Genomic DNA, 21,270 nt, shown 5'->3' on the forward strand with positions numbered 1-21,270 from the left:
AAGGAACAGTTACCAATTTCCTTGAATTTCTACAGTCGCTCCAGAGGAAGTTACGCACATTGCGTGATATACGCTTAAGGAGAGAGGCTGGCCATCTGTAGATCATGAAAGAGTGAACCAAAGCTCCTGTAATGGCCGATTTAACTAACATTAATCTCCCAGCAAATGATAGGACAGAACCTTTCCATTTAGCGAATTTGGACATAAACCGGTCCGCAAGAGCCGCTAGATGCCTGACCTTAGGAGCACCCTGAAAGAGTGGGATTCCCATGTACTCAAAAGGAAGGCTTCCTTTGCGGATCCCCAGTAGTGAAGCCAACCTATCCACTCGTGAGTCTACAATTCTGGGACTGAAATAGGCTGTAGATTTCTCCCAACTAACCTGCTGACCCGATACCTGCTGGTAGAATTGAAAAAGGCCCCTGATGGTGCGCATGTTATTCTGTGTTGCCCTTCCGAACAGAATCATGTCATCCGCATACAGGAGATGCGAGGGGAATGTCGTGCCATTGGTGTAAGTCATAGGCATAAACAATCCATCTGATTCTAATTTCCCAAGCCATCTCCTGAAAAAATCCTCGGCAATGCCAAAGAGGATCGGGGATAGGGGGTCCCCTTGACGTACGCCCTGTGAACAGCCAAAATAACCCTTTGAGGAGCCGTCAATAATGATTGAAATGCGCGCTGAAGATAAGATATTGAGGATCCAATCTCTGAATTGCAGGGAGAAGCCGAAAGATTCGAGAACTGCGAAAAGGAAGTTCCAATCCAGTGTGTCGAAGGCCTTCTTTATATCAATTTTAAGCGCCATGTTACCTCCGAAGCATTTCTTACCAAGCTGGTTAACACCCTCAGACGCAACCGCAATGCAGTGGTGAATGTTTCGGCCCTTCAAGAACCCAAACTGGTTGTAAGATACAATAGCAGAAGCAATTGGAGCGAGCCTATCAGCCAGAATTTTGGTGATGATTTTGTAGCAGAAGTTGCTCATTACAATTGGATGAAAATTTTCAATACGGTTTGCACCCTGTACCTTAGGAAGTAAATCCATTAAATTAGAGTTCAGACCCGGGAGAATATTACCAGTTAAAAAGAAGAACTTCACGGCTCGGCAAACGTCGGAACCAACCACATCCCAGAACGCCTGATAAAAACATCCTCCAAACCCATCGGGACCCGGAGCGCTGTCTTTATCCATGTCGAAAACAGTGCTTCTGATCTGAGAGTCACTGGGGCATCTTGTCAGATCCTCATTATTATCCGGAGTTACAGAGAGCGGAATAATAGAGGCAACTGGATCTAAGTTGACATTAGTCCTTGTACAATTGCATAAATCAGAGTAGTAATTGATTGCGTGATTTGCAATTGCGGTAGGATCTGAAACCAATTCATCGTTAATGAGTAATGAATTCAACCAATTATCGAAGAGTCTCTCTTTCCTCCTTATTTTATTTTTTTATTTTTTATTAATGAGTCTCTTTTCTCTCTCTATTGGTAAATATAACAATGGATAATAATTTTAGTAATAAAATAAATAGGAGTGAATATGAGAAATATTATTGGGAATGCGATTATTTTAATGTCTTAGGTGGCTAAAGCAAATTGTTTATATTATATAGGTAAATAATTTATTAGTCCATATATTTTTATTAGTCCATATATTTTTATCTAACACATTGTTTTAATCTTTGTATTTTAATAATATATTATTTAGTTCCTAAGTTTTGTTCTATTCAACAGTTTAGTACAAGGGGCTAAATTGTTGAATAAAATAAAAAATTAAGAGATTAGATAGTGTATTATTTAAAAGACGGTGAGTAAACAATGTGTTAAGTAAAAATATAAGGACTAATAAATTATTTACCCATATTATTTTTAGGGAGATGACTAATAAGCTTTTAGAGATATTGAAAAGATTGTCCTAAATAATCCTAATACATATATGAGTTTCAGGTTTACCACTTGTAGAGCAGAACTCGATGGAAAGATTAACAACAGAAGAAAAGAATCAACCACGATCTCGTATCATCGGTCATGAATCACCCACATTTATATTAGTCACGAGAGTGAAAATAGTGGATCCACGAACTAAATCGGACATTAGAATCGGAGAGAGTGGGATGCACATGAGGAGGGAGAAGGCACACGAATTGTGTACTGTCTCTTGTGTGATTGACTGTCTTGATTAGGGTTAGGTGTACTATTTATAGTCTTGATTTAGCTTATAAAACTCTAATCCTAATTCTCCACCTTTTTGGATGGTTTTGGCCTGATTCCATTTCGGTCGTATTATTTATCTGGCTTATAACCCGAATATATCATAATATCTCCCACTCGCACGTAAATGGAACATATACAATCCTCATCTCAATATCATCCAACTATTGCAAATAGTTCATACGATCGACATATTGTCGAGAGCTCTAATGTTATATACTCGTTGGAACATATAGATGCTCGATGTGCATGTATCAAACTTGGGATTATATACTCGTTAGAGATATATAATTTTTATGTTTGAACATGGATCATCCCTGGTATATGCTTTATCTTAGATTCCACATCACATCCACTTTAATAACATTGATCTCTATAGTTCTTCTGTTTTTCACAAATATGCACATGTGAATAAGTGTCTAGGCGGTAAAATACATAAACTTTTTAAGATGTGAACTTAATGGATATCTTTCCCTCTTACTTTATTATTTTCATCATAGTCTAACTCGCTTATCCAGTCAATTTTGTTTTTGTTGGAATTAGCACATCAACCTAAAGATGAACCTTCTAGAATAAGTTAATAGTCTTTAAGGATAATGAATATTAATAAATCATGATTTCATGATGTAAGTCTCACTTTAGGAAAAGGCAAGATCATCCATTTTCCTTCTAGTGGTCGGTAAAACACACATGGTATGAAACATGTGTTATGGTATTCAAGCCTTTCTTGGAAAGAGCAGCATGTCTCTTATCTTAACATCATACAGAAGCATAGGTTCAGATATACCAAAACATCTAACTTTAGTTTATTACATATAGTTGTTACTTCCAAATGTCACACGACCAGGTCTGAGCCAGGCCAAAACCCAGTGTGGCACTAAGAACTCCCCGAATCATCGGCCAGCCAACTCCTATCGAAGGGGTCTATTCCCTTTTAAGCATCCCATCAATTCATCTTTCGGTATTCCATTCCGGAGGGTCTCCATACGATCAAACTTTGCCCTAAGAGGGACATGCACTATGGGCTAACTATGGAGCCCAAAGTGTCTATATGATTCCATCCTATGGAGACATCCATCTCCCTTTCATGAATGTCGAATGCCCGACTCTTCTAATCCCTAGTGGACTAAAGTGGATCGTTTAAACTAGTATCAACAACTAGCCGAGGGGGTGGTGGAGATCTGATGCAAGAGGTAGTATTTGTCCCATATAGTGTTTCTGTACCGACTCAGCCTCCACGGTTAATGTATATTGATATGTCTCGTTCACCACTCATTGCTGATGACTCCTCATAGCCTTATCAATGCTTGGGGCTGAGTTTCCATATGGCTAAACTCCCCCCTTACATTCTCCCCCACCTAGATGATAAACGTCTTTATTGATCGAGCTTGCCTTCTATGAAAATAGCTTCGCTTTCCACTCGAACGCTATCGAGGTTCCGCACAAGTTTCCCCCTCACTTGTTTCCTAAACTCATCTCCACTCACTCTAAAACTCTGATCATTATCTCTGAACAATGGATTTGACTTATACCACTGATCCACTACTCGTCAATCTTTGACTTGAATGACTTCGACCGAAGAATAACTTTTCTCACGTTGCACTAGTAAGTTCATTCTTCCTTAATAATAGCAAAAGAAAAAAAATCAAAGTTTTTGGAATTTGAAAAATTCTTTCGTATTATTACGGTTCTTCATGTGAGTCTTCCTTTCTCCATCAAGGGTCTTACATCTTATTCTTTTTCTAGAATTCATCCTTAATCTAGCTCGCTCTTTATATACCATAATATACTATATGAGGTTAATATGGGTCTAATTCACCTCCCCAACTTCAGGTATCGTCGTCCTCGGTGATAGGGGTTAAAGGGTTTAGCACACCGATGGCGAACCCAGGTGTCGACTAGCCATTATTGATTCCTAGACACGCTACATGATTCCCAAACACATACTGTTTGATACTTGCTCCAGTCTCCGCTTACTTGCATTCTTAATGTTTCGACCATTTTTAGTGTTGCTCGAACACATCGTCTCTTTCCAAATTTTCACCTAGCAAAATACATAAAAGAATACTGCAGTGTTTGTAAAAAAAATTGTGAATGTTGGTATCCAAATAAATTTAATGTACATATACCAACATTCATAATAAAAGAAAAATCATCAAGAAAATAATATAATGCCCATTATTCATACGACAAAGGTGAAAACACTTACACAGGTGATATTTTGGTTTACCAAAATTCCAACGTTGATGAAATTCACCAGCTGTTTGATCAACATCTTGTTGTTGCCTGTCACAATTCATTGTCCTTGTCCTCTCTATCGTACTGGATCTCTTCAACTTTCTTCCGCAAACGTTAAGGAATAACCTCATAATAAACTTGTTATATTTCCACCGAATGTTGACCTTGCTTCCTTTCCTGCCTCATTTGCCTTCGACTTTTGCTTCAATTCTCAATGTTAGGTTGCTTATTTCTTCTCCCTCGAAATGAGTTTAAAGCTGGGGGTGAGACTCCATATTAAAATCCTGCTTTAAAATCTCGGGATTTTCCATCGATGATCAAGCCTTCATGTGTTCTGGCTTGGACTTTTTGTTGTTGCCAACTTCGGCTTACGAGTGGAACGCTGCAATTTGGTTGGACATGCCCATAGTTTGCCAAAATCCATGGTCACCAACTTGTTAACCACCATTTTTGTTTGTTCGCTGCTCTCATCTGACTCAAGACTTGCCACCCTTTCAACCCTCTTTTCTGTTATGTGGATCCTGTTTCGTTAACCCATGCCTTGTTCCTAGTTAGCTTCGACGTTTTCACAACGGCCCACTGGATTGCTTCACCTTGATTCTCGTAACTTCTCTGAAGCTACTCGAAACTCAAATTCCTGCACAGAAAACACGTCTTTTTTGTACATGAGTTGTTTTGGGCGTCCCCTCCATAAAGCGATGAAACATGGCAGCATGATTGTTATATGGTAGGATGCACTAGATGACTTCATTGCAGTCTGAAGGTTGCAGAGCTAAACAAAGACTGATATGTGTCCAATGAGTCATTATGGCACATTCTTAGGATTACGACAGTTACCTAACAACCACTATATATAGTTTATAGATAAGATGATTAATCTACAAGAGGTATTTAAACATCACAGTTATCAATATTTGTATTGTCTTCAACCTCTCTTCAACCTTTGCTAACTTAAGCATTGGAGTGGGTAACGCCTGCTCTTCTCTGACCAGTTGTTACTCCTATTTCAGGTCATCCACCGAGGTTCTAAAAGACTACATGTATTGCACAATATTAATTATGATAACATGTTGAAAATGTGCAACCAAAAAAAAACAAAATTCATCACTAAAAAGAGAGTTACATTTATTAGTGTCCACCTTTTTACGTAACACACTGTTTAGTTCTCCTATTTTGAAAAACACATTACAATGTTATTATTTTTTGTCAATATTAACCATTTAGTCATTTTACTTATTTTTTTAGATTTTTAACCGAATATATCTTAGCTTTCAAGACAACCATAGTACAATACAAAATAGTAATGTTAATCTGTTATTTTCTATCTGTAAAAATCTAAAAAAAAATAAACAAAATGACTAAATGATTAATATTAACAAAGATAAAGACCTTACTTCAAAATAATAGGACTAGTGTATTTGATAAAAAGGATGAAAGTATTATTTATCATATTACGAATAAAATGGCTTCACTAATAACATTAGTATTTTTTGATTAAAAAAGAAAATAACATTAGTATTTTTTTTAAACAATTTCAGATATATCATTTTAAATTAATTATTTTAACTTAAACTATATTTTGTTTGGGAAAAAAAAGAAAAGAAAAATAGATTTGCAAACTAACAGAATCTTAGTCTAACGGCAGTGACTAAACAGTTCATCGAGAAAAAAATTAAAGATTTTACCGTGTTTTTTTAAAAATATAAGGACTAAACAATATTTTTGTTAAAATATAAAGACTAATAAATTAATAATTAATATTTCATGGTTATTTCTATTTCATATTTCTGGATAAACTTATATTTTTATCTTTAACTTTTCAAGCGAGAGATATTTAGAGTCTCCATCATCCTAGCAACATACACGTGTCAGTTGAAAAACGAGCGGAAAAATTTGACTTATTGGGATAAATAACTAAAAACGTGAAAAATAATAAAAATATTAAAATGCTGAGTCAGCCGACGAATGAAATTTGACAGAAATGGATAAGCCTGACACCTCAAAAAATGGGAATAGTATAAACATGACACGTGTACCTAAAAGCGTAGACATATGTGTCACCCTCCTAGTTTCAAGGATTAGCCGGTAATAACTTCCAAGAACAAGAAAAAATGGTTAATTACAATCTTACTCCTCCAAATATTATGATAGTAACTAATATAAAATTTAATCTTTTAACACTAAAATCTTCCCATTTTTATTTGATTTTTCATTCTTGCAATAACAGTCATCGAAAAAGAATGTATACAAAAAATTATTTTCATCCTATGATAATTAAAGTTATTCAATTTTACGGTTTTTAACATTATCACTATTAGATTTAAATTAATATTTTAAAATGATAATTAATGACATCAAAATAAAAACCTCAACAATTAAAAGTTATTTAAAACCATATTTACCATAAAATCATATTTATTATTTTCAAAAATTACAATTTTCTAAATTTCTATATCTAAATATTTACTTTTTCTTTTCTAACTATATAACACTTAAATAATATTGAATTTTATTATTTCGTATCACCAATTTCAAGAACTTATCTATAAAAGTATATTAGCTTCCTGAACTTTATAATAAGTATCTCGCCATCTTTCTAAATTTGCTTATTCCTCAACAACTAAATTCAAGAACCATAATACTAACTCTCAATCATCATCCATTCGATCTCACGAACTTACAATACTAACTCTTATAATAGGTTGAAATGTATGAGAAGAAAAAAAAAACCTCTCGAATAGATGAAAATGTATTTTTAGAGTTTAGGTTTAATATGATTTTGTATTTAATTGTTGAGGAATAAGTAAGTTTAGGGAGGTGATGAGACACTTATAAAGTTAAAGGAGTTAATCTACTTTTATGGATAAGTTCAAATTTCAAGTTTAATGAACTAGTAAGAAACTTGTAAAATTTAGGAAACTAATATATTTTTATGGATAAGTTCGTAGCTGGTGATGTATTAGGCTTTATTTAATTGGAGGAAAGTTCAAACACTGTTATTTACAAAAAAAAAAAAATAATAATAATATTATATTAAAAAATTAAATTTTGTGATATTAACGGATTCTTAGGGTAAATTATATCTAGGGCACTGAATTTTATCTATTTTAACATTATAGCTACTAAACTTCAATTCTTAACAGTATGGCTTGAACTTTACGTTTTTTAACACGGACGGCTATTTAACTTTAACTAACTCCTCAAAATGACTGTTAATGACCTCGAAATGAAAATATTCAAGAATTAAAATTGTTCAGAACGACATTTACCATGAAATCAAATTTTTTATTTTTAAAAATCATAGTTTTTGGAGCTTTCTCTCTCTAAAAATTCACTTTCTCTCTCCTAATTAAACATCATTTAAATGACCTCAAAACAAAAATGTTCGAGAATTAAAGTTTCTTAAAATATCATGAACTCTTCAAAAAATTTATTTTGAGACCGTCAACGATCGTTTTGAGACATTGAGTGGCCACCAGTATTAAAAATTATAAAGTTCAATAGTCATACCGTTAAGAATTGAAGTTCAGTGCTTCTAATGTTAAAAAGAGTAAAATGCAGTGGTCATGAGTGTAATTTACCCAATTTTTATATTTTGAAATTAAATTTTACAATATTAATGTTTATTCATAATACTTGGAGGGCTACTGATGTAATTAGCCAATAAAGCAAAAAAAAAAAAATGAAAAATCGACGCCGCTTAAACACCAGGGGTCCATTATAAATACGTGGCTTAATGTGAAGGAAAATCCTACAACTTCATCTTCTTCGTTTTATGAAACGTTTCGTGTTCTGATTCTGAAACGTGTTGTTTTCTCCGGTTAATTCTTCATTTTTTCCGGTAGTTTCTTGATATATCATCCCGGGCTTACCTCTTTTTGCGGTTTTGGCTAATTTTTTCAATTAGCAGTTCCTTAATCTTTCCTTAATCCTTTGATTTCGGTTAATTAATTAATTAGAAAAATGTGTGGAATTCTTGCTGTTCTTGGCTGCTCTGAACCTGATTCTCAGGCCAAAAGAGTTCGTGTTCTTGAGCTCTCTCGCAGGTCTCAATCTCTCTCTTTTTTACATTTAATTTTCGGAATCACGTATAAATTTAGCTTTATGGTTATTGTGCGGTTTTTAAGTTCGTTAATGGAAAATGAGTTTTTGTCTTGAAATTTAACCGTATGATTATTGTGTGGTTTTTAAGCTCGTTAATGGAAAATGAGTTTTTTTTATTAATAAAATGTTGCAATTTTAAAGTTTATTAGGTGCTAGAAGTTAAAATTGCAGTTAAAAACTTATTTTTCGTTGATAAAGTTTGAAATTGCACTATTTCGTTGAATTAAATTTATAGTTTATTTTTTAATTTTATTTAGAATAAAATATTAAAAAAAAAGTAACAATTTACAAAATATCATAATTTTTATAAATTGTGTAATTATAGTTCTGGTGAATGGAACTTGCAGTAAATTAATACTATTTTCAGACGTGAAGTTCTATTATTCAGAAGAAAATCTGTTAAATAATAGAAATTTCATTATCCGGAAGAAATTTTGTTTGGACGTCTTCTTCCGTTATTCAGAAGAAAATTTACTAAATAATAAAAATTTCTATTATTTGAAAGAAAATTTGTTTAAATATTATGTTTCGTTATTCGAAAGAAAATCTGCTAAATAATGAAAATTTCTATTATCTGGAAAATCTACTAAATGATGAAAATTTCTATTACCTAGAAGAAAATCTGCTAGGTAATAGAATTTAAAGATAAATTAATATATTTACTATTATTCGGAAGAAAATTTGTTGTGAGAAGAATTCCTTTCTTTTTCCTTATAAAAAAAGCTTCATTTTTCACATATCACTCTTCCTCTTTCGGATTATATTATTTTAATTAAACGGAGACCATTTTATACGAAAAAAGAGGACATTAGAAATCAGGGACATCATATTTTTTTTCCATTCCTCTTTCGGATTATATTATTTTAATTAAATGGAGACCATTTTATACGAAAGAAAAGGACATTAGAAATCAGGGACATCATATTCTGGCCTATAATATAAAATGGAATTTTTTTTCCACGTCATCCAGACTATAATTGTATTATTTTATAAAATTTAAGGTTAAAATTGTGTTATTTTATACGTGGAGCAAAATTATTACTTCCCGAAAATCCCGAGGATATTTTGGTAATTATTCTATTAAAAATATTGAAATTATAGGGAGAAAAAAAAAATAGTAAAAGGATCCGAATTAATTGGGGATGATGATCTGTAATGTTTCTTATTTAAGAAAAGATGTTAATTTAGTACGTTTATATGGTTGAAATTTGGTGACTATCAGCATCCGATGTGGGACCAAAATTAAACATTTTGATTAATATTTAATTAATATTAATTAATTAATCAGGTTGAAGCATAGAGGGCCAGATTGGAGTGGACTTTATCAGCATGGAGACTGTTATTTAGCTCATCAACGTCTTGCTATTATAGATCCTGCTTCAGGTGATCAACCCCTTTTCAATGAAGACAAAGCTATTGTTGTCACTGTAAGTCTATTCCCAAGTTCTTTTTTTTTTTTTATACAATTATTATTAGAGAAAGTACATAATATATTATGGTTTCGGGTCATTTTTAAATACAATCTCGTGTTTTAAAACTTGATAAATAGGTATATTGAGATTCCTTGACAAACATAGTTCAAAAACACTGGTTGTTGGAAAAATGATGTGACAAGTGAAATAGTTAAAGGTGTACCTTGATGTTCATTAGCAAACAGTCTCCAAAAACATTGATTGTGTTAAAAAAAAAATTTGACTTGACAGTCAAAGTCAAATAGTTAAAAAGGTATTTTTATCATTTCATTTACTTTGAGATTCATTCTATTAGTAAACATGGTTGAAAAACTTATTGTTTTTAAAAAAATTTGGCGTGACAGTCAAATAGTTAAAGGTGTATTTTTGTCATTTCATTTACTTTGAGGTTCACTCCGTTAACAAATATGGCCTAAAAACAATTGTGTTAAAAAAAATAACGTGACCATCAAAGTCAAATAATTAAAGAAGTATTTTTTGCCTTTTCATTTACAAACATGTATCTCGAGCTTTATTCCCTTAGCAAACATGTCTAAAAACACTGATTGTGTTAAAAAAAAATTTAACGTGACGGTCAAAGTCAAATAGATAAAAGGGTATCTGTGTCATTTCATTTATTTTTATTTTTCTTATACTCCAAGGAAAGAATGATACTCTCGGATTGGTTAGAATATAGAAACAAGAAAATTAAATAAATAGAAAGAGAAAAATACACATATGATCATTTGACTTTGACTGTCACGTCAGTTTTTTCAACACCCTTAGTGTTTTTAGGAGTTGTTTGCTAATAGAATGAATGTCAACATACTTATTTGTCAAATTTTAAAACACGATACTCTGTTTGAAAATGATTGAAATCACCGGTAGTGCTCACCTGGACCATGAATGACCAAATGAATTTGGTTATTTACTGTTAGACCTAGACTTAAATCTAGGGTGGAGATTTAAAGCACTCTAAGGTTTAGATTTAATAAGTTTAAATCTAACGGTACAGGTAAGCACTACGGCTGAAACCACAGAGTTTATTTTTGTATTTTTTTTATTTTTCCTAATTATTATTAAATTTTTCTAAGCACCCACTATTGAAAAACACACACAGGTGAATGGAGAGATTTACAATCATGAACAGCTAAGGGCAAGTATGCCAAATCACAAGTTCAGAACAGACAGTGATTGTGAAGTTATTGCTCATCTGGTATTTGATTAATCTAACTAACCCCTTAATTACTGTAATTAAGTGGAAAATTACTGTTTTTAATTATTAATTAATTATGTTTATGTGTTTGTTTGAAAATAGTATGAAGAACATGGTGAAAATTTTGTGAACATGTTGGATGGGATGTTCTCTTTTGTGCTTCTGGATACACGTGATAACAGTTTCATTGTTGCTAGAGATGCTATTGGAATTACCTCTCTCTATATGGGCTGGGGGCTTGATGGTAATTTTACATATGTTTGTTTTTTTTTGTAAATAGTGACGGATTCGGATTCACTGATAAGGATGTTTGGACAGTGTTAATTGATGTTTTCTAGAGCTTTATGGCGTTTTTCAGTAACTAGTGAATGTTTATTAAGAGGGTGTTTAGTTATCTACTTTTCACCTCGTGTTTGCTTTTTCACTTTAAAAGGCAGAGTTTTGGGTGTTTGGTTAGATACATCTTGTTTGCCTTTTACAGTTTAGCTTTTTACAAAAGCAGGAAATCACTGTTTTTTCAAAAAGCAGCATTTTTTAGAGTCAAACCACAAAACGAATAGGAACAGCAAACAGCAAGTAGTCAAACAGACCTATGTATATGTTGCACAAAACTCTTTTTAGTAGCCTTTCTGTGTTTCAGTTTTCTTTTCCTAGCTATATTATTTTACAGAAATAATGTTTTCTGGTGTCGGTTTCAGTGCACTATAGTGAAACAGAAACTCTCAGAAATGTTATTTCTAAATATATGCAGCTAAGAAATGGAAAAGGATATGAAATGCGGAAATGCTACAGGATTTGTTTTTGATGTTCTTGTAAAAGTAAATTATTTTACAAAAATAATGTTTTCCGGTGTTGGTTTCAGTGCAATATAGTGAAACAGAAACTCAAATAGACACATGGAAACGTTATTTCTAAATATATATAGCTAAGAAATGGAAACGGTATGAAATGCAGAAATGCTACTGGATTTGTTTTGGATGTTCTTGTAAATATAAGTAAATATCTGTATAAGCTTCCATAGAGTTTTACAGCGTTTTCGGGTACCTAGTGGATGCTCATTATGTTGCATGGAAACTATTTTTCAGTAGCGTTTCTGTGTTTCGGTTTCTTTTTTGTTTCCAGTTCCCTTTCTTAGCTGTATTTTCTTACAGAAAGAATGTTTCCGGTGTCGATTTCAGTTTCCGTGCAATATAGTGAAACAGAAACTCAAAAAGACACCGGGAAATGTTATTTCTAAATATATATAGCTAAGAAATGAAAACGAACACGAAACACGAAAACACTACTGAAGAGAAGTTTCCGTGCAACATAGAGGCATATACCACTTCGATGGAGATTTTCGGGTGTTATAATGGATGCTCACCATGTTGCACGAAAACTCTGCTTCAGTACTGTTTCCACTTTTTATGTCCATTTCTGTTTCTTTTTCGTTTCCATTTCCATTTCCTAGCTATATTTTTTTTCACAGAAATAACGTTTTCTGTCGGTCTCAGTTTTCATGCAATATAGTGAAACAGACACCGGAAAACGTTATTTCTAAATATATATAACTAAGAAACAGAAATGGATACGAAACCGGGAAACACTGCTTAAGAGGAATTTTTGTGCAACGTAGCCATATAAAACTTCCATGGAGTTATCCGGCGATCAGTGGGTGCTCAAGCCCCTTAATCCGTTCCGTCACTTATTGATCGATTGATGATATTGGGAAATTTTGATTGAATTGGTAAAATTTGTGTTTCAGGGTCTGTTTGGATTTCATCTGAATTGAAAGGGCTGAATGATGATTGTGAACATTTTGAGAGTTTTCCACCTGGCCATTTGTTCTCCAGCAAATCAGGAGGATTAAGGAGATGGTATAATCCTCCATGGTTCTTGGAGACTGTTCCTTCAACTCCTTATGATCCTCTTGCTCTGAGAAGAGCTTTTGAGAATGTAAGAAATCATATCTAATCACATTTATTTATATATATACACCGACGGATCCTGTATTTACTGACATGAGTGTTTCTAGTGGTCTCTCGTAGTTAATGAGTACTAAAATGATATTTTTAAGTGTTTTTACAGTAGTCCTGCATTTTTCATGAAATTTTCGACATTTTCCGGCCACCAGTGGGTGTTTCTGGTGGTCTCTCGTGGTTTATGAGTGCTAAATTGATATTTTTGAGTGTTTTTACAAAAGTCCCATATACAATTTTCATAAAGTTTCGACGTTTTCTGGCCACTAGTGGGTGTTTCTGGTGGTCTCTCGTGGTTTATGAGTGCTAAATTGATATTTTTAAGTGTTTTTACAGAAGTCCTGAAATTTTAGACATTTTCCGGCTACCAGTGGATGCTTCTGGTGGTCTCTCGTGCTTGCTCCTGGTGGTCTCTCGTGGTTTATGAGTGCTAAATTGGTATTTTTAAGTGTTTTACAAAAGTCCCATATACAGTTTTCATAAATTTTCGACGTTTTCCAGCTACCAGTGGATGCTTCTGGTAGTCTCGTGGTTTATTAGTGCTAAATTGATTGAAGTGTTTTTACAAAAGTCCCATATACAGTTTTCATGAAATTTTCGATGTTTTCCGGTTACCAGTAGGTGCTTCTGGTGGTCTCTCGTGGTTTATGAGTGTTAAATTGATATTTTTAAGTGTTTTTACAAAAGTCTCATATACAGTTTTCATGAACTTTTCGACGTTTTTCGGCTACCAGTGGATGCTCAAGCCTCCCTAGCTTCTCCAGATCCGTCCCTGTATATATATGTATATATATATTTGAGAAGATCTTTGTGTTTGATGCTGTACTATGTTTGGTAACATTTTTGCAGGCTGTGATTAAGAGGCTAATGACTGATGTTCCTTTCGGAGTTCTTCTCTCCGGTGGGTTGGATTCGTCCTTGGTCGCTTCAATCACCGCTAGACACCTGGCGGGTACTAAAGCCGCCAAGCAATGGGGAGCACAGCTTCATACCTTCTGTGTTGGCTTAGAGGTAACTAATCTCGAAACACTCAAATAGTGACACGTTAATAGTTGCGGTGATATATCACCATCTGAATGGTTGAGGATCGGTTTGATCCCGGACTATTCTAGAAATTTTGTTACATCAGTTCTGTTAAGATATTCCATATCGACTAGTTATAAAGCCGCATAAGCATATGTATGCGAAGCAAACATAATTCGAATTTTGTCTTAGAGATAGACTTTGCTGTCAGGAGAAATTCTACTGTGGTCCGGGATGACCAATTTGATCTCGGATAGGGGTCTTGGAACACTCAGATAGTGACACGTCAATAGTTGTGACGTATCACCATCTGAATGGTCCAAGACTAATTTGATCCCGGATAAGCATAAGCATTTACGTATGTGAAGCAAACATAATATGTTGCACGGAAACTCTTCTTGGTTAGTGTTTCCGAGTTTCATATCCGTTTCCATTACCGTTTCCTAGCTAATTTTTCTTAGAAATAAGTATCCATTTCCATTTCCTTTTCATTTCCCGTTTCCGTTTCCATGCTTTCTAATCATTTTCTCACTTGCCAAACAGAATTCACCAGATCTGAAGGCTGCTAAAGAAGTTGCAGATTATTTGGGAACTGTTCACCATGAATTTCACTTCACTGTTCAGGTATTCATCCGAGAATTGTCCGTTTTTTCCGTTTAACCGACGAACAATCATCGATAATCGTTTGATTCGGAAATTGTTATAGGACGGAATTGATGCTATTGAAGATGTGATATACCATGTTGAAACATATGATGTTACAACAATTAGAGCAAGTACACCTATGTTCCTTATGTCAAGGAAGATTAAGGCACTTGGGGTCAAGATGGTCCTTTCCGGCGAAGGCTCCGACGAGATTTTCGGTGGATATTTATATTTCCACAAGGCTCCTAATAAGGAAGCATTCCACCAGGAAACATGTCACAAGGTAACAGTCTTTTCCGCGTTGTTAGCTGATGTGGCAAACTCGAGTTATATTTTTAAAGCAAGTTTTTAGTTCGAGTTTCATCTAATTTCACATGTTTTCAGTTGAATGATAGAATAGGCGAAATAGACGGGGAATCAATGTTTATTACACTCGAGTTATATTGTTAAAGCAAATTTTTAGTTATAGTTTCATATACTTTCACATGTTTTCAGTTGAATGATAGAATAGGTGAAATAGACGGGAAATACTTTTAAGTTTGTTACCTGACGTGGCAAACTCGAGTGATCTTCGTTACACTTGAGTTATATTGTTAAAGAAAGTTTTTAGTTATAGTTTCATCTACTTTCACGTGTTTTCAGTTGAATGATAGAATAGGCGAAATAGACGGGAAATCAATCTTTATTACACTCAGTCTTCCATGTCACTCGGAGGACCTCCAATTCACATTTAGACACGTGTATTGTGGTCCCAGTTAATAATTAAAATAATGGAGCCTTTTATAATATTTGTGGTTCCATGTTACATGTGGCAAAATATTTATAGAAGGTCCTCCATTTGACATGGAAAACCGGGTGTTTCTAATAATTTCCCCAAACTCATGCCACGCGGTTATTCTCATAACAACGAATCATTCTCTCAATCTAAGTTTTTCATTTTCTACTAGATATATTAACACGACTTCGAACATATGTAGATCAAAGCCCTTCATATGTATGACTGCCTAAGAGCCAACAAATCTACGTCGGCTTGGGGTTTGGAAGCTCGAGTCCCGTTTTTGGACAAGGAATTTATCGATGTCGCTATGGCAATTGATCCGGAGTGGAAAATGGTACGAAAATGATTCTTTAACTAATATATGTCTCTATAAATGAATGCTGAATGTTGTTAACCCGATTTCAGATTAACCGAGACGAAGGGCGTATCGAGAAATGGGTTATCCGACGAGCTTTTGATGATGAAGAACATCCATATCTCCCAAAGCATATTCTATACAGGCAGAAAGAGCAATTTAGTGATGGTGTAGGCTATAGCTGGATTGATGGTCTTAAAGCTCATGCTGCACAAAATGTACGTCAAAATCGCGCTTATTTTTCGATTTCGTATCCGGTTTTTTCGTGTTGTCGTAATCACTTTTCGTGTCGTAAAATGTTTCAGGTTACGGATAGGATGATGCGAAATGCTGGACACATTTACCCTCACAACACTCCTACTACAAAAGAAGCTTACTATTACAGAATGATTTTCGAGCGGTTCTTCCCTCAGGTAATTAGATCCGGCAATTATCTTGTTCGTATCGTTCCATTTTCCGGTTCGTGTTAAAAAAAAAGTAAACTCAAACCAACCCAAAAACTTTCTATCACAATTGTGTTAACCTGTCCAGGTTAGTATCGATTTTGTGTCGTGTTTTCAGGTTACATTAAAAGTAAAAGAAGATACATTACTATTTTTAAATGTTTTGTCATTTTTAGATTAGTATGTTAATACTAACCATCGAAAAGTCCGCTAATATCATGTTAAGGGTTAAGGGGTTGTATAATTTGTTTATAGAAATTTAGGAGGTTCGGATCATATTTGCAAATAATAATTATAATTTTATTATCTTTATTAATAAAATGATATATAAACACACGAAAGAATATAACAATAATTTTGAATATTCGTGTCATTTTTGGGTTTGCATAACAACTCTGACCCAATCCAGAAATTTGCGTGTCAGTTTCGTGTCAACCCAAAAATGACACATTATCTACTAAACTAAACCCGAACACTACAATTATGCGTCGATTTCATGTTGTGTGCGCTTCTAAATGTAATCTGAATCTGCCTTTTCGGGCCATTCCGCGAAAAGGATATCTAAATTTGTGTGTCAGTTCGCGGATATCTAAATTTGTGTCAGTTTCGTGTCAACCAAAAAATGACACATTACCTACTAAACACAAACACTAAAATTATGTGTCGATTTCGTGTCGTGTATACTTCTAAATGTAATTCGAATCCGCCTTTTCGGGTCATCCCGCGAAAAGGGTGTCTGAATTTGCGTGTCAGTTTCGTGTCAACCAAAAAATGACAAATTACTTATTAAATTAAACCCAAACATTAAAATTATGTATCGATTTCGTGTCGTGTGTACTTCTAAATGTAATCCAAATCCGCCTTTTCAGGCCATTCCGCGAAAAGGGTATCTGAATTTACAACTTATTTATACTAATTTGTACTCCGAATGTACAGAACTCGGCGAGGCTGACTGTTCCGGGAGGCGCAAGTATCGCGTGCAGCACGGCGAAAGCAGTGGAATGGGATGCAGCGTGGTCGAACAATCTAGACCCGTCCGGGAGAGCGGCATTAGGGGTTCATGATTCAGCTTATGAGAAACAGGTGGTAGTAGCTGGAGGAGGAATTTTAGCACCAAAAATGATTGATAATGTACCTAGAATGGTAGATGTTGGAGCTGCTACTCCAGGGGTTGCAATTGCTTCCTAGGACTTGGTTTTCTGGCACTTTCATATAGTTTGAAGTGAGAATAAGTTTGAGGACTTTTTAGTAATTTAGTGGCAGTCCTTGTAGTAAAAAAGAAATGTAGATCCATGTAATAAGGTTGATGTGTGATCCGTGGCTCGCAGTGGTTTTTACCTGAGTCACTGTTAGATCTAAGTTTATTAGATTTAAGTTGTTGATGTTACATGTAATTTTGATGTTACATGTAATTCTACGTGATTATATATTATATAAATGATGTTAAAATAATAATCTTGACGTTATTGTGTTATGTATATTCTACGTGATTGATAATCTTGTAAGATGGATGGTGTTAAATAGGTTGTTTTTGTAAATTGTGTTATTGTGTAAGAATTTGATACTCCAATCAAATTTGCCAAGGAGAAAATGATCTCTTAACTTTCTGTGTTTTTAATTTATAAATTATATTCTCACCCTTTGATATTTTTTCTTATTTTATTTAGTGAGCAGCTAAATACCGCACTCAAATTACTATCACCGCCTTCATTTGGACTTTTTTATCCTTCTCATAATTTTGATCAAAAACTAAAAATTCTCTCTCCAAAATCATAAACCCGAAAAACAATAATTGAAATTATGAAAATAATTGATGTGTAACAACCTGAACCACGAAAATGGACGATTACGAGTCGGAAACATTAAAATTTATGTTTTTTTATCAAAGAACTCATGAAAATAATACATATTTTTCATGACGATTTTGTATTTTTTGTCACAAAAAATTGGGGAATTTTGCATTTTTCGTCATAAAAAATTGAACGATTTAGTATTTTTCGTCACTAAAAATTTTACGATTTTGCACATTCAAAATTTGGCCTAAACGGATGCGGCATCCGTTCGGCCCATAGTGGGGGCGGACATGACACTCCGCCCCACCAATGGTGAGAACGGATGGCGCATCCGCCCGGCCCATGGTGGGGGCGGATGCTCCATCCGTTCTTGCCATGGGTCGGTCGGAGTGCCGCGTCCGCCCCCACCATGGGCCGAACGGATGCTGCATCCGTTTAGGTCAAATTTTAAATTTTTCTCTCAAATTTTTTTTTTCAAATTTTGAATCAAAAATTATGCAAAGGGTAAAATTGTCAAAAGATGGCGGTAGTAAAGAATTTAAGGACGGTAAATAGCAATATCCATTATTTATGGTTCTTGAATTTCAAAGATTAAATAAAAGCTCAGAATTTTATTTTGGGTTAATTTCAAATAAATTCATTTCCTTTACTGTCATTGGCAAAATTTTTATTTTCTAAATTTGATCGATAACTATTTCAAAATAAAAAATTTCAAGAATTAAAGTGGTTTAGTATCATATTTACTATGGAATCATATTTTTTATTTTTCAAAATCATCATATTTAGAGTTTTATTTATCTAAACATTAATTTTCTCTCTTATAAAAAAACACCGCTTAAATAACCTAAAAGGATAAAGAATTAAAATTGTTTAAAATATTATTTAATTTAAAAAAAATCATTTTTGAAGTTGTTATTGATCAAATTTATATCAATTATAGGTATTGTTCTGTAAAAAAAAAAAAAAAAAAAACCACATAATTTTTATTTAAAATTAATCCTTTTATTTTTTATTCATAAAAGGTTGTTTATGAAAATCAACCACTTCAAAATTATCAATGCAATTGAAAGTTTAACAATTTCGATTTTTAAATAAAAACTTCCAAAATAAATTCCCTCTACATATTTGATTTTTTTTCCTAATTAAATAATATTAAGAAAATTTCAAATAAAAAAATAAAAAAAAATTAAATTGCTTAGAATATCATTTTATTACCAATATTTAAAGTGATTAAAAAGTATTTGATATTAATAAAAATTAAAGTTTAAAACTTTTTATATTCGGTTTTAAAATTCCTCACCTGTAATAAATCATTCAATTTAACCTTTTTTTTATTAAAATTAGCCAAATGTAGTAGCTTTTTTTTTTGATAAAAACAATCAATGAATTTAATTAATGAACCCGAACTGGGCAAAAATGTAACATACAGTGAATAATAAAACTCGGTAATGAATTAAAGAATAATGGACAAGGATGTAATCGAGCTGCCTTTGCTAGAGTATGGGCTGTGCCATTAGCTTGTCTGCGGATCCTTTTGACTGAGTAAGAGTCATTATTTCTCAGAATTTCCTTGCATCTATCAATTGTATCCCCAAATTTTGATATATCTACTGTTGTGGACTGTATAGCATCAATCACTGTTTTTGCGTCCGATTCAAAAATTACGTTACCTATGTTGTTCAATCGGATCCAATTCATAGCGCGGAGGAGCGCCTCGGCTTCACAGTCTTTCGATGTTACTGTATTTGGGATAACCTCCACTCTGCCTTGTAAGAATGTCCCGGCGAAGTTGCGGAGGATTGCTCCTATTCCCGTCGTCCGGTCCCCTTCCGCGAATGCGGCGTCTGTACAACAGGAGAGAGCGGCGTCCATCGGTTTTATTGCCAGTCATTAAGTGGTTGTTGTGGTTATCGACTCGCCTACTGCCGTCTTGGCTCAGCGCCTCCTTCTTCAATATTCTCGCCCGATGCCAGTCCCCCCAAACTTCTTCTGATCAGTATAAAATAGTGTCTGGCATTATCGGTTTCGAGTTCCACAGGCAGTCATTCCGAGCACGCCATAAGCTCCAGTTAATCATACTCTGTCTTCGTTCAGTTCCGCCAAAACTTTATGGAACCAGTCCCCGATTTCGTCAGCTCTTCTAGCCTGTTCCTGCACCATAGAAAAGAAACCAATTTTGTGCCAAATCCGGGCAGCCACTGCGCACTCAGTAAAACAATGCCATTCATCTTCCTAGCTCCCATTACACAAGATACAGTTGGTCTGTAATTGAATGCCTCTCCTTTGTAAATTCACTTTGACAGGTAAGCAATTTCGCGCTAGCTGCCAGTTAAAGTAACCTACAGCATTCCATAGTCGTTTCCAATTACCTTCCACCTAGTAGTACTGACCCTCATCTTCCATTTTTGTCGCCACTCTGTACGCATTTTTTACTGAGTAAATACCATTTGCCTATGCTTGCCAGATAATTCGATCATGATTTCCAGACAATTTTATCGAGAGCTTGCTTATTTCTCTAACAAATGTAGTTTTTTTAATCATTGTTACACAAGTGGATAAAAAACACAAAGTCTTAATTTAGGAGGCAGGTAGAAATAATTGACTTTTTTTGTGTCTTAAATTATTATATGGTTTTGTTTTTCCATTCGATGCCTAGTACAAGTGAGGGGTGAAGTATTTAATTATCTTTTTCTTTAAATGAATATTTAATCATCTTTCCATGCCTCAATAATTGTCGATTTTGGATTTATATTACTATTGGCTACCGTCACAAAAAAAAAAAAACCCTTGAGTGATTAAGAATAAAGATTAGAATTTTATATATATATAATTTGTGAAATGTTAATATAATTAACAGTTTTATAGTATTATCGTTGGACAGTATACACCCAAAAAGAAGAGGTATCTAATAAATCAATTTGATTCGATATGTCTCATCTTTTCTCAAAGCCTCATCATCTATCAAATACACAACTTTCCTTATTTTGTGAATCTACTTTAAAGAGGAAAAGGGAAGTTTATCTTCCTTCTTCGACCGGTTAGATTTACT

The 21,270-nt window shown here is 33.9% G+C and overlaps 1 protein-coding gene across 1 annotated transcript; it reads left to right on the forward strand.

Annotated features, from left to right (window-relative positions):
• The first annotated feature begins 8,202 nt into the window (after positions 1-8,202).
• On the forward strand, positions 8,203-17,889 carry LOC136234967 (asparagine synthetase [glutamine-hydrolyzing] 1-like). Its single transcript, XM_066024472.1, has 12 exons — positions 8,203-8,501; positions 9,848-9,986; positions 11,131-11,226; positions 11,329-11,470; positions 12,971-13,161; positions 14,034-14,195; positions 14,751-14,831; positions 14,914-15,135; positions 15,830-15,964; positions 16,036-16,203; positions 16,291-16,398; positions 17,365-17,889. The coding sequence occupies exons 1-12, from the start codon at positions 8,419-8,421 to the stop codon at positions 17,614-17,616; spliced, it is 1,779 nt and encodes a 592-aa protein (XP_065880544.1). The 5' UTR covers positions 8,203-8,418; the 3' UTR covers positions 17,617-17,889.
• The last annotated feature ends 3,381 nt before the right edge of the window (positions 17,890-21,270 follow it).

This window comes from Euphorbia lathyris, chromosome 7, assembly GCF_963576675.1.
Source record: "Euphorbia lathyris chromosome 7, ddEupLath1.1, whole genome shotgun sequence".
Taxonomy (NCBI): Eukaryota; Viridiplantae; Streptophyta; class Magnoliopsida; order Malpighiales; family Euphorbiaceae; genus Euphorbia; species Euphorbia lathyris.